The sequence below is a fragment of the Meriones unguiculatus genome, chromosome 4 (genome assembly GCF_030254825.1).
Source record: "Meriones unguiculatus strain TT.TT164.6M chromosome 4, Bangor_MerUng_6.1, whole genome shotgun sequence".
In the NCBI taxonomy this organism is placed as follows: Eukaryota; Metazoa; Chordata; class Mammalia; order Rodentia; family Muridae; genus Meriones; species Meriones unguiculatus.
The window spans coordinates 89,417,153-89,427,540 of NC_083352.1; the positions used below are offsets into that span (position 1 = coordinate 89,417,153).

At 55.3% G+C, this 10,388-nt stretch overlaps 1 protein-coding gene across 1 annotated transcript; it reads right to left on the reverse strand.

Moving 5' to 3' along the window:
• Positions 1-1,217: 1,217 nt before the first annotated feature.
• On the reverse strand, positions 1,218-7,714 carry Myl2 (myosin light chain 2). The gene is made up of 7 exons (XM_021631385.2): positions 7,485-7,714; positions 6,666-6,755; positions 5,359-5,434; positions 3,657-3,761; positions 2,729-2,807; positions 2,598-2,646; positions 1,218-1,415 (listed from the first exon to the last, which is right to left on the reverse strand). The coding sequence occupies exons 1-7, from the start codon at positions 7,485-7,487 to the stop codon at positions 1,317-1,319; spliced, it is 501 nt and encodes a 166-aa protein (XP_021487060.1). The 5' UTR covers positions 7,488-7,714; the 3' UTR covers positions 1,218-1,316.
• Between the last annotated feature and the right edge of the window lie 2,674 nt (positions 7,715-10,388).

Below are 10,388 nucleotides of genomic sequence, written 5' to 3' on the forward strand. Positions count from 1 at the left end.
CAGTGTGCTGAGGGGCGAGAAGGAGGCGGCTCAGAAGTAGCCTGAGGTCTGTGTGGCCCCTGATGATGCTGAGAGTGTGGTCAGTATCCCCTGTCCCTCCCCCGCCCCCAGCAACCGACAAGGTTTGGAGCCCGACAGTGTGAGTGGCTTGTGCTGAAATGCTGACGTTAAGACTTCGTGGGCAAGGTGGACACTTACAGTGGGGACCAGTGTCTGGGGAGTCAAGTACATTTTGGCTGTGTGTGCCTTGGGGCTGGGTGTCCCCACAGAACTGAGCTGGGGCCCACAGGCCTCACTGTCTCTCCAGAGCCCAGGTCTCTGGGACCCCAGCCTCAGTGTCTCCGGGGTACACTCCCCGGACCACAGCTGGGGAATTGGTAGTCCAGAGTTTGGGAGGGCTCTGATCCTTCAGGACCCACCCCTCGAGCCCCAGCTTCCTGCAAGAGGGCCGCAGGGATCTCATTGGCTGCAGGGCTGGATCTGACCCTGGGTATGAGGCTATGGGTTCCTTCCCCTTCTCAGACAGGGCCTTGCTATGTAGCCCAGGCTAGCTTTGGATGTCACCGTGCATGGTCCTAGTGATTCTCTTGAAGCTGGCTTCTTGTTTTTAGTTTATCTCTGGGGACTCAGCTCTAGGGTTATGCAAAGGACCAGGTTGGGAGAGCCAGGGACGGCCACCAGGGTTTTTGTTTTGTTTTGTTTTGATTTTTTGTTTTTTCCTTTGAGACAGGATCTCACTATGTAGCCCAAGCTGGCTTGAAACTCACTATGTAAATCAGGCTAAGTCTGGAACTCACAGAGATCCACCTGCCTCTGCCTCCTGAGTGCTGGGATTAAAGTTGTGTGCCACCACACCCACGTTGAGCTATTTATTCCAAGCCCCCTTCCCCGATTTTGCCACCTTTAAGGCCTGGGCCCTAGAAAGCAGAGCTAAGAAAGGCTGCCTTGGGACAGACAGACAGCACTATTCATTCCTGGGTGCAGCTGGTCCTGAAGTCCATGGACTTCCTAGAACTCAATCTGCAGGCCAGACTGGCCTCGAACTCAGAGATCCATCTGCCGCTGCTTCCCAGGTGCTGGGGTTAGAGGCGGCACCTCTGCTAGGGAGAACCGTCTATTTTTCAAACTGAGATTCCTGCAGCCTTCACAGAACCCAAACCCTTGTGACTCTGTCTACTCAAAGCCAATGAGCCAAGGGCCACCAGAACTAGGTCCAAGACTTCCTGTTTATTTGCATACATGGCCCTAGGACGGTGCGCACCTGCAGGCTGGAGCGGCTGGGGCTGGCCGCAGGTCACCTGAGGCCGAGGCAGAGCTCAATCCTTCTCTTCCCCGTGGGTGATGATGTGGACTAAATTCTTGTAATCTAGATTGCCGGTGACATCAGGGGGAAAGGCCGCGAACATCTGGTCAATCTACAAGCGAGAACAGTGGGGCCCAGAGACGCTGAGAGAGGCAGGGGCGGAGAGGGCCTGAGATCCCGGAAGGACCTCCGTCCCCCATGCCTGGCCTTCCTGTGGCAGCTGTCACCAGGACCGAGGCGGGAGGGCAATCAGAAGGCCCAGCTCCCTGGGAACTCAGCCCAGGCTACTGTCCAGGCTCAGCTTCTGTGTCCACATGCTCCTGTGGACACCCTGCCTTTACTCCCTAGGGTGATCTGAAGTCCCCTAGAGCCCCCAGACACACTGCATGGTAAAAAGGAGATCCAGCTACAGAGGGGGTTGCTGGACAGGCCATGCTCAGGTGCGAGAGGGCCTGGTGGGGACTGTGGCAGGATGTATTCGTGTGACTGTGATCCTATGGCCAGAGAGGTCACATTCTTGGCGGGAAACCAGAAATTGAGGTGGGTTATTTCACATGCAACTTTCCTCTTCAAAAGTTTTGGGTGATGCCAGGCACAGTGGCACACACCTGTAATCCCAGCACTCAGGAGGCAGAGGCAGATGCATCTCTGTGAGTTCAAGGCCAGCCTGGTCTACAAAGCTAGTCTAGGATAACCAGGGCTACACAGAGGAACCCTGTCTCAAAAAAAAAAAATTTTTTTTTTTAAATAGGCAAACAAAAAGTTTTGGATGAAGCAAGCACAATGGTGTGTGTGATCCCAGCATGGGAAGGCAGAGACAGGAGGATCTGGAATTCAAAGTCACCTGGTTTAAGCAGCAAGTTTCAGGCCAGCCAGGGCTGTGTAGTGAGACCCCGTCTTCAAAGGTAGCTCCCAAGTGGTTTTGAGTGGCTACTCTTGGTCCCTCCCCCACACACTTTGCTCTCCCATCTCTCTCTACCTCAGAGCGTCGGGGATTGAACCCAGGGTTGCACGCACGTTAGGAGAGTGGCCCGGCTCTGGGCTGCAGCCCCTGCCTTGTTAACTTTGACTCTGTGGCAGGTCTCACCAAGCTGCCCAGGCCCACCTTGAACTACACGAAATCCTCAAGCCTCAGGGGGGACGGGGCTCAGTGGGTTCTGTTCTCACCCCGCCCTGACAGATGGGGAGACTCAGGCTGGAGGCTAAAGTCCCGCAAGCTGCTAGCTGGTGATGTATGGGAGACGGAGCCCCCGGGGAAGGGGGCTGGGCGCCTGGGACCCTATGGACCCCGTACCTCCTCTTTGGAGAACCTCTCCGCTTGGGTGGTCAGCATCTCCCGGACACTGTAGGAGAGGAGAGGGCAGAGGATGGTGACATACATTGGGGATGGAAAGTGGGGACCCGTCCCCCTCAGAACCCACTCACTAGTCAGCCTTCAGCGATCCTTTGCCTTCAGGGTCAAACACCTTAAATGCATTTAGAATGGTCTCCTCAGGGTCAGCCCCTGCAAGAGAAGATAGGCTTACCATTCGCCAGGACTGGGGCCACATGGCAGCCACGCCTTCCCAAAAACCCTGCTCCCGGTCACCTTCCAGCCTTCACGGGCATGCCGTGCCCGCATGTGCTATGCACACGCATACACACGTGAATAAAAGTAAACTCTTAAAGGCAAGGCTGAGGAACCAACAGGAAGTCAAGTGCCTGAGAGGCGTCAAAGACAAGCCTGAGCATTGTGACTCTGGGACTTTGAAGGCCGGGGGAGCTTCAAGCAAGTTGACTTTCTGTCTCTCCACCCACTGTGACCTGGGGGTGGGTGAGAGCCAGCCTCTCAGGTGCTCTGAAGTGTATCAGCCTGAGGCTGGGTAGAGGCCTTGGAACAGCTCCCCCCCACCCCCTGGTCTGGGGAGCGCCCCTGTGGAGGGGCCGTGCCCTTCTGGAACAGCTCCGCCCCCAGCTGAAGCAGCAGCCCTGGTTGGTTTTGTGCTAATTTTCTTCTTTAATGTGTGTGGCTCTTTTGCCTGCATGTATGTCTGTGAATTACATGTGTGTCCAGAGAGAGCATTGGCCCTCCTGGAACTGGAGTTAGAGATGGTTGTGAACCACCATGTAGGGACAAGGAATTGAACCTGGGTCCTTTGGAAGTGTAGCCAGTGCTCGGAACCACTGAGCTGCCTCTCCAGCCCTCCCATGCTAGTTTTCAATGGGTCCTTATTCACTTGTTCACGTGTGAGCTGCCCAGCACTCGCCCATGTCTCTTCTAATGTTTAATTCAACCATAGATGAACACACACACACACACACACACACACACACATATACACACACACGGACACAGACGCACACAGGAGCTCACCTTTAAGTTTCTCCCCAAACATCGTGAGGAACACGGTGAAGTTAATTGGTCCTGGAGCCTCTTTGATCATTTCGTCAATCTCTTCATTTTTCACGTTCACACGTCCTAGTGGAAGACACAGAGACTCAGAGCTGGGAGGCGGCGTCTGGTGTCTTTGTTTTTTTTAAGATTTCTTTTATTTATTATGTATGCAGTATTCTGCCTGCAGGCCAGGAGAGGGCACCTTCCTCCTTATAGAGGGCTGTGAGCCACCATGTGGCTGCTGGGAATTGAACTCAGGACCTCTGGAAGAGCAGCCAGTGCTCTTCACCTCTGAGCCATCTCCCCAGCTCCCTGCTGTCCTTTTTGATCCCAATTCTAGGAAGCTGGTCTAGAAACCATTAGGGATAGTGGTGTGTGTGTGTGTGAGAGAGAGAGAGAGAGAGAGAGACAGACACACACACACAGATACACACACACACAGACACAGACACACACACACACACACACACACACACACACACACACCACACAGCAGATGCTCCCAGCAGTGTGCTCTAGAGGCGAGGCAGCAGTTGACATGGAGTGATGGAGTGGGACGGCTGAAACAGTGTCATCAGCAAGGCTGGGGTCTCGGCTCGGGATGAACGAGTCCCCGGACCCCACTCCCAGCCCCGTATGAAACCAGATGTGGTGGCGAATGCCTGTAATCTCAGCACGGGGGAGGATCAGAAATTTAAGGTTAGTGAAGTTGGGGCTAGCCTGGGCTACACAAGACCTGAGCTCATTAAATGGTGTCTTCAGGCCTGAAACCTTTAACACAAGTAAGCAATGCTTCTGTTGCAATGTCTTTGGCGGATGGGCCTGTGAGCTACGTGTGTGTTGAGGGGCTTCTCCCCGTCACCAAGGGGACATGTTCTGTCAGGCCTGCTGCATCCCACAGCTGTGCAGCATCACGCACTTGCTGTCTCTCCTGCCACAGCGCACCGTCCGTGTGCAAGCTGGACAAAGATGCTCCTCCTCCTCCTCCTTCCTTGACGGGGATTCTCAGCTTCGTAGACCAGGCTGGCCTCACTCACAGCCTGCCTTTGGGCTGGGATTAAAGGTGTGCACCTCTTTTTTTTTAAAAAAAATTCTATTATGTATATGAGCCTGCGTGACAGCAGAGGGCTGGTTATGAGCCACCAGGCAGGTGGTGGGCATTGAACTCAGGACCTCTGGAAGAACAGATGATGCTCTTAACCACTGAGCCCTCCCTCCAACCAGGTGTGCCTCCCTTAAGACTGTTTTTAAGATAAAAAGCTGCGTCAGCCCCAAAGGTGACGAGTGCGGGGTGCCACCCGCACTCAGAGCTGCTCACGGTGGCTGGGGGTCCTGGGAGGCAGGCTCACACTGCTGAGGTGTTAAATAAGCCTAGGTCCCAAACGAGAAGACCCCAGGGGTCTGGAAGGATTTCAAGGACTGAGACCAAAGTGGTGACCGCAGCGTGCCCATCAGGGTAATTCTGTTTTCTCCCTTACTCTTTTCTCAGTGGTTTGAGCCTGGAATGCATTAAACAAACAAAAAACAAAAAAAAAAACAAAAAAACCTCTCCTCCCTCTCTCTCCATTCCCACCCATCCTGGATCGAAAAGAGAGGAGAAAGCACGCCAGGCCGCTGGAGTTGGGCCCCACTCCTCGCCCCTACCCTGGGGCTCCGTCTGCACAGGGTGGGCGCCACATACCTAGGGCAGCAAATGTGTCCCTCAGGTCGTTCTTGTCGATGAAGCCATCTCTGTTCTGGTCCATGATTGTGAAGGCCTGTGGGAGGGTGGCTGGTCAGCTGGTGCCAGAGCTGGCTGGGGTGGGGTGGGGACCAGAGGCCCAGCTGAAGGGCGGAGGAGGGGCTTCTGGGAACTTCAGGCTTGACAGTAGAGAGTGACTCAAGGATTGAGTCTGAACTGATCAGACAATGATCTCTCAGCCGGGCCCACAGTCCCAGGGACATGTCCAGAACATCCTGCCTCAGGAGAGCCCCAAGCACCACCCAGCATCCTTTGAGGGAGGAGTGAGGGGCCCACAGGACAATATGTTTCAGTGCATTGAGGCCCGTCCCAGCCAGGGTGAACCCTGAGGGCAGGAGTTCACAGAGGGAGGGCGTCCACCAAGCCGGAGAGTGGGCCACCGGCTGCAGGGTCTCTGGGGAGGGAACTGGCCATGTAAGGCATGCAGTTTCCTTTTTGGGGTGACAGGTGTCCTGGGACTGGACTTTGACGGCCGGTAAGACCCGGTGCTCTGCAGACGGTGGCACTGCGCCTCCTGAGTTAGCAGGGACAGGGGTACCATCTTAGAACCTGTCTAGAAGTGCTTCTGTGACCACAGCCAGCCCCCATCACCACCAAGGGCCAGGTGAGAATGAGGACCACCCGGCGCTGCTGGGACACGGCTCTGAGCCTGTCCTTCTTGGTCATGGACAGAGGCTTCACCCCACGACTTTGGTGCCTGCTGTGAGGCACAGCCCCACTGCTGAGGGCAGCAGGTCGCTCACAGCCCAAGGCTTCCCTGCCTTTCCTGCTTTGGTGGGTGGAATGGAGATTCTCCATAGCAGGGACACACAGCGATGGACAGCGGTGGGTAGCCCAGCTCCCAGGAACCCAAGCAGGAAAGAAGAGCCGGAAAGGAACCAGGGGCTGGACTCTGGCCTCCCGCCGTCCTTCCCCATCTCTCTCTCTCTCTCCCGTCTTTTTGCCTGCTTACCACCCCTAGCACGGGAGCCACTGAGGCTCTCGGGACACAGTGCTGGTGGACCACCCTGAGCAGAGATTGCCACCTCCTCCGTCCTGTGCTTTTCTGGAAAATCCTTGCATTTCAGCGGGGGGGGGGGGGGGAACGTGTATGTACTTTTTTTGGACAATCCACACAAGTTACTAAGACCAGGTGACTCTTTGGGGGTTCACACACAGTCGGGATGAGCCTGGGCAGGGTGGCAGGCTGGTCGTTTCCCTAGTTGGGTGTCCTTATATCTGGGCAAGGGCGACTCTGCCACACCCACCTCCTTGAACTCCTGGATCTGGGTCTGCTCGAACATGGAGAACACGTTGGAGCTTCCGCCCTCCAGTCTCTTCTTGGCTTTCTTAGGTGGCTGGAGAGGAAGAATTGATTAGACACCACCAGGCCATTGGGATCAGGCCCTGTTACCTGGTGAGTGAGTCTCTGTTGCCCAGACAACGTGAGAGATAAATGACGCCCCAAAGCATTCAAACATTGTCTGACTCTCTCCTCCACTTCACCGAGGAGACAGAGGTCCTGGAGTCTCAGAGAGGGAGAGTCACTTACCCTAGGCCACACAGCCCGGAAATTCATGCAGTCTGTGCCCCTAGCCACGGTCTCACTCTGACTAGCAGTCAGGGACTGCCTGGTCTGGGAGGCAGACTCAGATAATACAAGACAGAACCTTTTACATTTTCTGGTTCAAAAGATAGAACCAGAAAAAAAAAATCTTCCTGACTGCCTGGATAGGGAAAAGAAAAGAATTACAATTTGATCCTTAAAAGCCTTCAGTCTCATTTGGCAAGCTCCAGGAGTTATTGATTTCCGGAGAGGTCAGGAAGCAGGCAGCCCCCCCTCGGGAAAAAAAACAAACAAACAAACAACAAACCACCTCTCTTTTCTTTGATTTTTGCAGGTTCCCTGGGGAGCTGCTGTTTGCAACTCCTTGGGGACACTGATTGGGGTCCCTCCGCATGCTTGTCCATCCAGGGTTACGGGGTCTTTCAAGAGCCTCCCCCGCTCCTGCAATGGAGTCCTTGGCTTGGGGGTGTCAATTTGCTGCCTACCCTGGTCTCCCCTCAAGGGTCCACTGGCCACTCACCATGGTGTCTGGAGCTGGCTGCTGCCTCTGGAGAATTCAATGAGCCTGCCGGCGCCTCTGCAGCGGAACAATAAATACCTCTCCCCTGGGTTAAAAATAACCCCATGACCACTTTTGGCAGTCGTAGGTGAGGTGAAGGCCACCTAAGCCCCCCCACCCCATGCCGTTCTTCTGAAGTAAGAGCCCTCGCTGGCGGCGCTGCCTGGGTGGACATGTGAGACCCAAAAATGCTTTCAAGGTTAAAGAAGGTGGCTGGGGCCTGGGCCTGGGAACGATGCTGTGTGCTCTCTGCCCTGCCTGTGATTGTCTAATGGGGAAGAGTAACCCAGGAGGAGAAAAGGGGGGGAGGAAAAGGAAGAGGGGGAAGGGGGAGAGAAGGAGGAAGGGGAGGAAGAGGAGGAAAAGGAAGAGGGGAAGGAGAAAGAGGAGGGGGAGGAAGAAGAGGGGGAGGAAGAGGAAGAGGAAAAGGGGGAGGAAGAAGAGGAAAAAGAGGAAGAGGAGGAGGAGGAAGAAGAGGCAGAAGAGAAGGAGGAGGTGGTGGCGGTATGAGCACGTGGTCCTGGATCCAGGTACCCTTGAACCTCAGGACATTAGCGCCCGCGCACCCGGGCAGACTCTGGCGGGCACACTGCCATCTTTGCTCAGATGCCACCTGCCCTTGTCCTCTGCCTCTCTTCTCTGCTTTGTGTCTCCACCCACCCGCACAGGGACAGCCAGCTCCCAAGGGCGGGGTCTCTTTGTTGCCCACTTCTGATCCTCCTGCCTCCTCCTCTTGAGTGCTGGAATAACAAAGGTGAGATCCAGGCAACTTCCGGGAGGCCACGGTCAGTCATTTCCTCCCCAGGTCAAGATGCTCTCACACTGTGGGGCACAAACATGTGGCTCCCCATTGCTAGTAGAAAGAAAGAGGGGTGAGGGGAGGGGAGGTGACACACCTGTTACCCCAGCACCCAGGATGCTGAGGCAGGAGGATCAGGAGTGTACGGTCACCCCTGGGCTAGCCTGGGCTACGTGACTGTCAAACAAACAAAACAAAAACTACCAGTTGAACAAAACCCCATTCCCCTGGCTTTCGGAGATTGTATTGAGGCACATGTGACTTGCCAAGTGCCGTGGTGGCTCAGAAAGGAGGAGACCCACAATGGATGCAGAAGGGTAGAGCCTGGGATTAGAGGTTTCTGTGAGTCTGAGCCACCACAGAGGTAACCTGTTCCTGTGGGCCACTGGGCCCCTGAGCGGCTGGGGAAACATTCTGTTTATTTGGTGAAAGAACCCAGGCCTGAGGGCCTGAGCTGCCCCAGACCTTCACAGCCTCTGTGAAACCCTGCCACAGCCTCTGTGAAACCCTGCTCCACCCCGTAAGAATTGGGCCGTTGAGCTCAGTGAAGGAGATCAGAGGGTTGTGGGAATATGTTGGCCCAGCTAGAGCACAGAGCCAGATGGGCTGGAGACTCAGGGTGTCTGTACACGCAGTCGGAGCTGGGTTCTGCAGGGAGGATGCTGGGAAGACCTAGCGTGGGTCCGTGCAGGCCCGGGGGGGGGGGGCAGGGACTCAGCTCCCTTCTCATGGGGGCGCCACGGGGCCTGATAGTGCTCTGACACCAGGCTCTTGGCCAACGCCCATCCTATGACTCCAAGCTCTTGCTGCAGCCTGGAAGTTTCTGAGAACCGGCCCCAAGTGCCACTGAGCACAGAGAATCAGGCGCCCCGAGTGGACCGGTCAGAGCTTCCAGAACACTCGAGAACAAAGCAAGCGTATCACTTTCCCGTTGCCGTTACAAAAATACAGCGGTGAAGCCGGTGCCCAGAGCAGCCGGGCTCGCTACCTGGCAGGGCTGGCGGTCAGAAATAGAACTCAGGCAGAGGGCCGCGTCCCGCTGAGGATGTGGATGCGGGTGCGGTCCTTTCCTTTGCCCCTTCCAGCTCCTGGCAGCTGCCCGCATTCCTGGGCTCGCATCCCCAGTCAGTGCAGCCTCTGCCTGGCCTTCCTGGCGGTTCAGTGTCCCTCACAACAATAAGACGTAAACGTGTTCAAACGCGCAGAAAAATATACACCAAAGAGCAAATCAAAACCACACCCTGCCCCAACGAACGAACAAAGGCCAGACTATATACAGATTCCATCAGGGGTGGGGGAGGTGGCCAGCATCAAGTCCTGAATTCTATCCCCCCCCCAAACCCAAACCCACATAAAAGGTGGGCATGGGTGGTGTGGCCCTGAAAGTCCACCGGGGAGGAGATGGAAGGGCTCCGGCTTGCTGGCCAGCAAGGGGGGCTTAAAAAGAGTGAATCCCTGGCCTCGGAGAGACCCTGTCTAAAAAAAAATACGATGAACGGCCTCTGAAAAATGACATCCAAGGTTGGCTTCTAGCCTCTACACATACACACGGGTGCACATGACAGGTGTACGCCACACGGGCACACACGCACATACTCACACACACATACGTGCACACACACACAAATTACTCTTTGACGTTAAGAGATGAGGAGAGAGAAAATGTGGGTCCGATTTATAAACAGAAAAATGATTTTGCCCCTGTTCTAAGGACTTACCATTTATTAGAGCCCTACTGTGTGCAGGATCCAGTGTCCCCCCCCCCGGGGTCAAGGGAATTTGGGGCTTCTATGTCTCCCCGAAGCTCCTGGGTTGCAAATTTAATCCCCACATTTGGTAGTGCCTGAGGGTGGGGTCTGTGAAAGGTGAATGAGGTTGGATGAGGTCCTGGAGATGGGATTAGTGGCCCCCAGTAGCCTCCAGCCACAGAGAAATAACTCTCTTGTGTTTGTAAACGTCCCAGCCTCTGGGGCTGTGTTATGGTAACCCTGATGATTAACTCGGGGGAGATGCACTCTGAGAGCCTCGGGGGTGTGTCTGTCTACAGTGCAATAGACAGAGAAGGA

Excerpts from the sequence above, each read along its gene's own strand:
- Myl2 (XM_021631385.2), bottom strand. Across the intron at positions 5,435-6,665 it reads AGATCCAGGAGTTCAAGGAG|GCCTTCACAATCATGGACCA; the intron begins GTGGGTGTGGCA and ends ACCCTCCCACAG. Across the intron at positions 2,808-3,656 it reads GTTTGGGGAGAAACTTAAAG|GGGCTGACCCTGAGGAGACC; the intron begins GTGAGCTCCTGT and ends CTTCTCTTGCAG.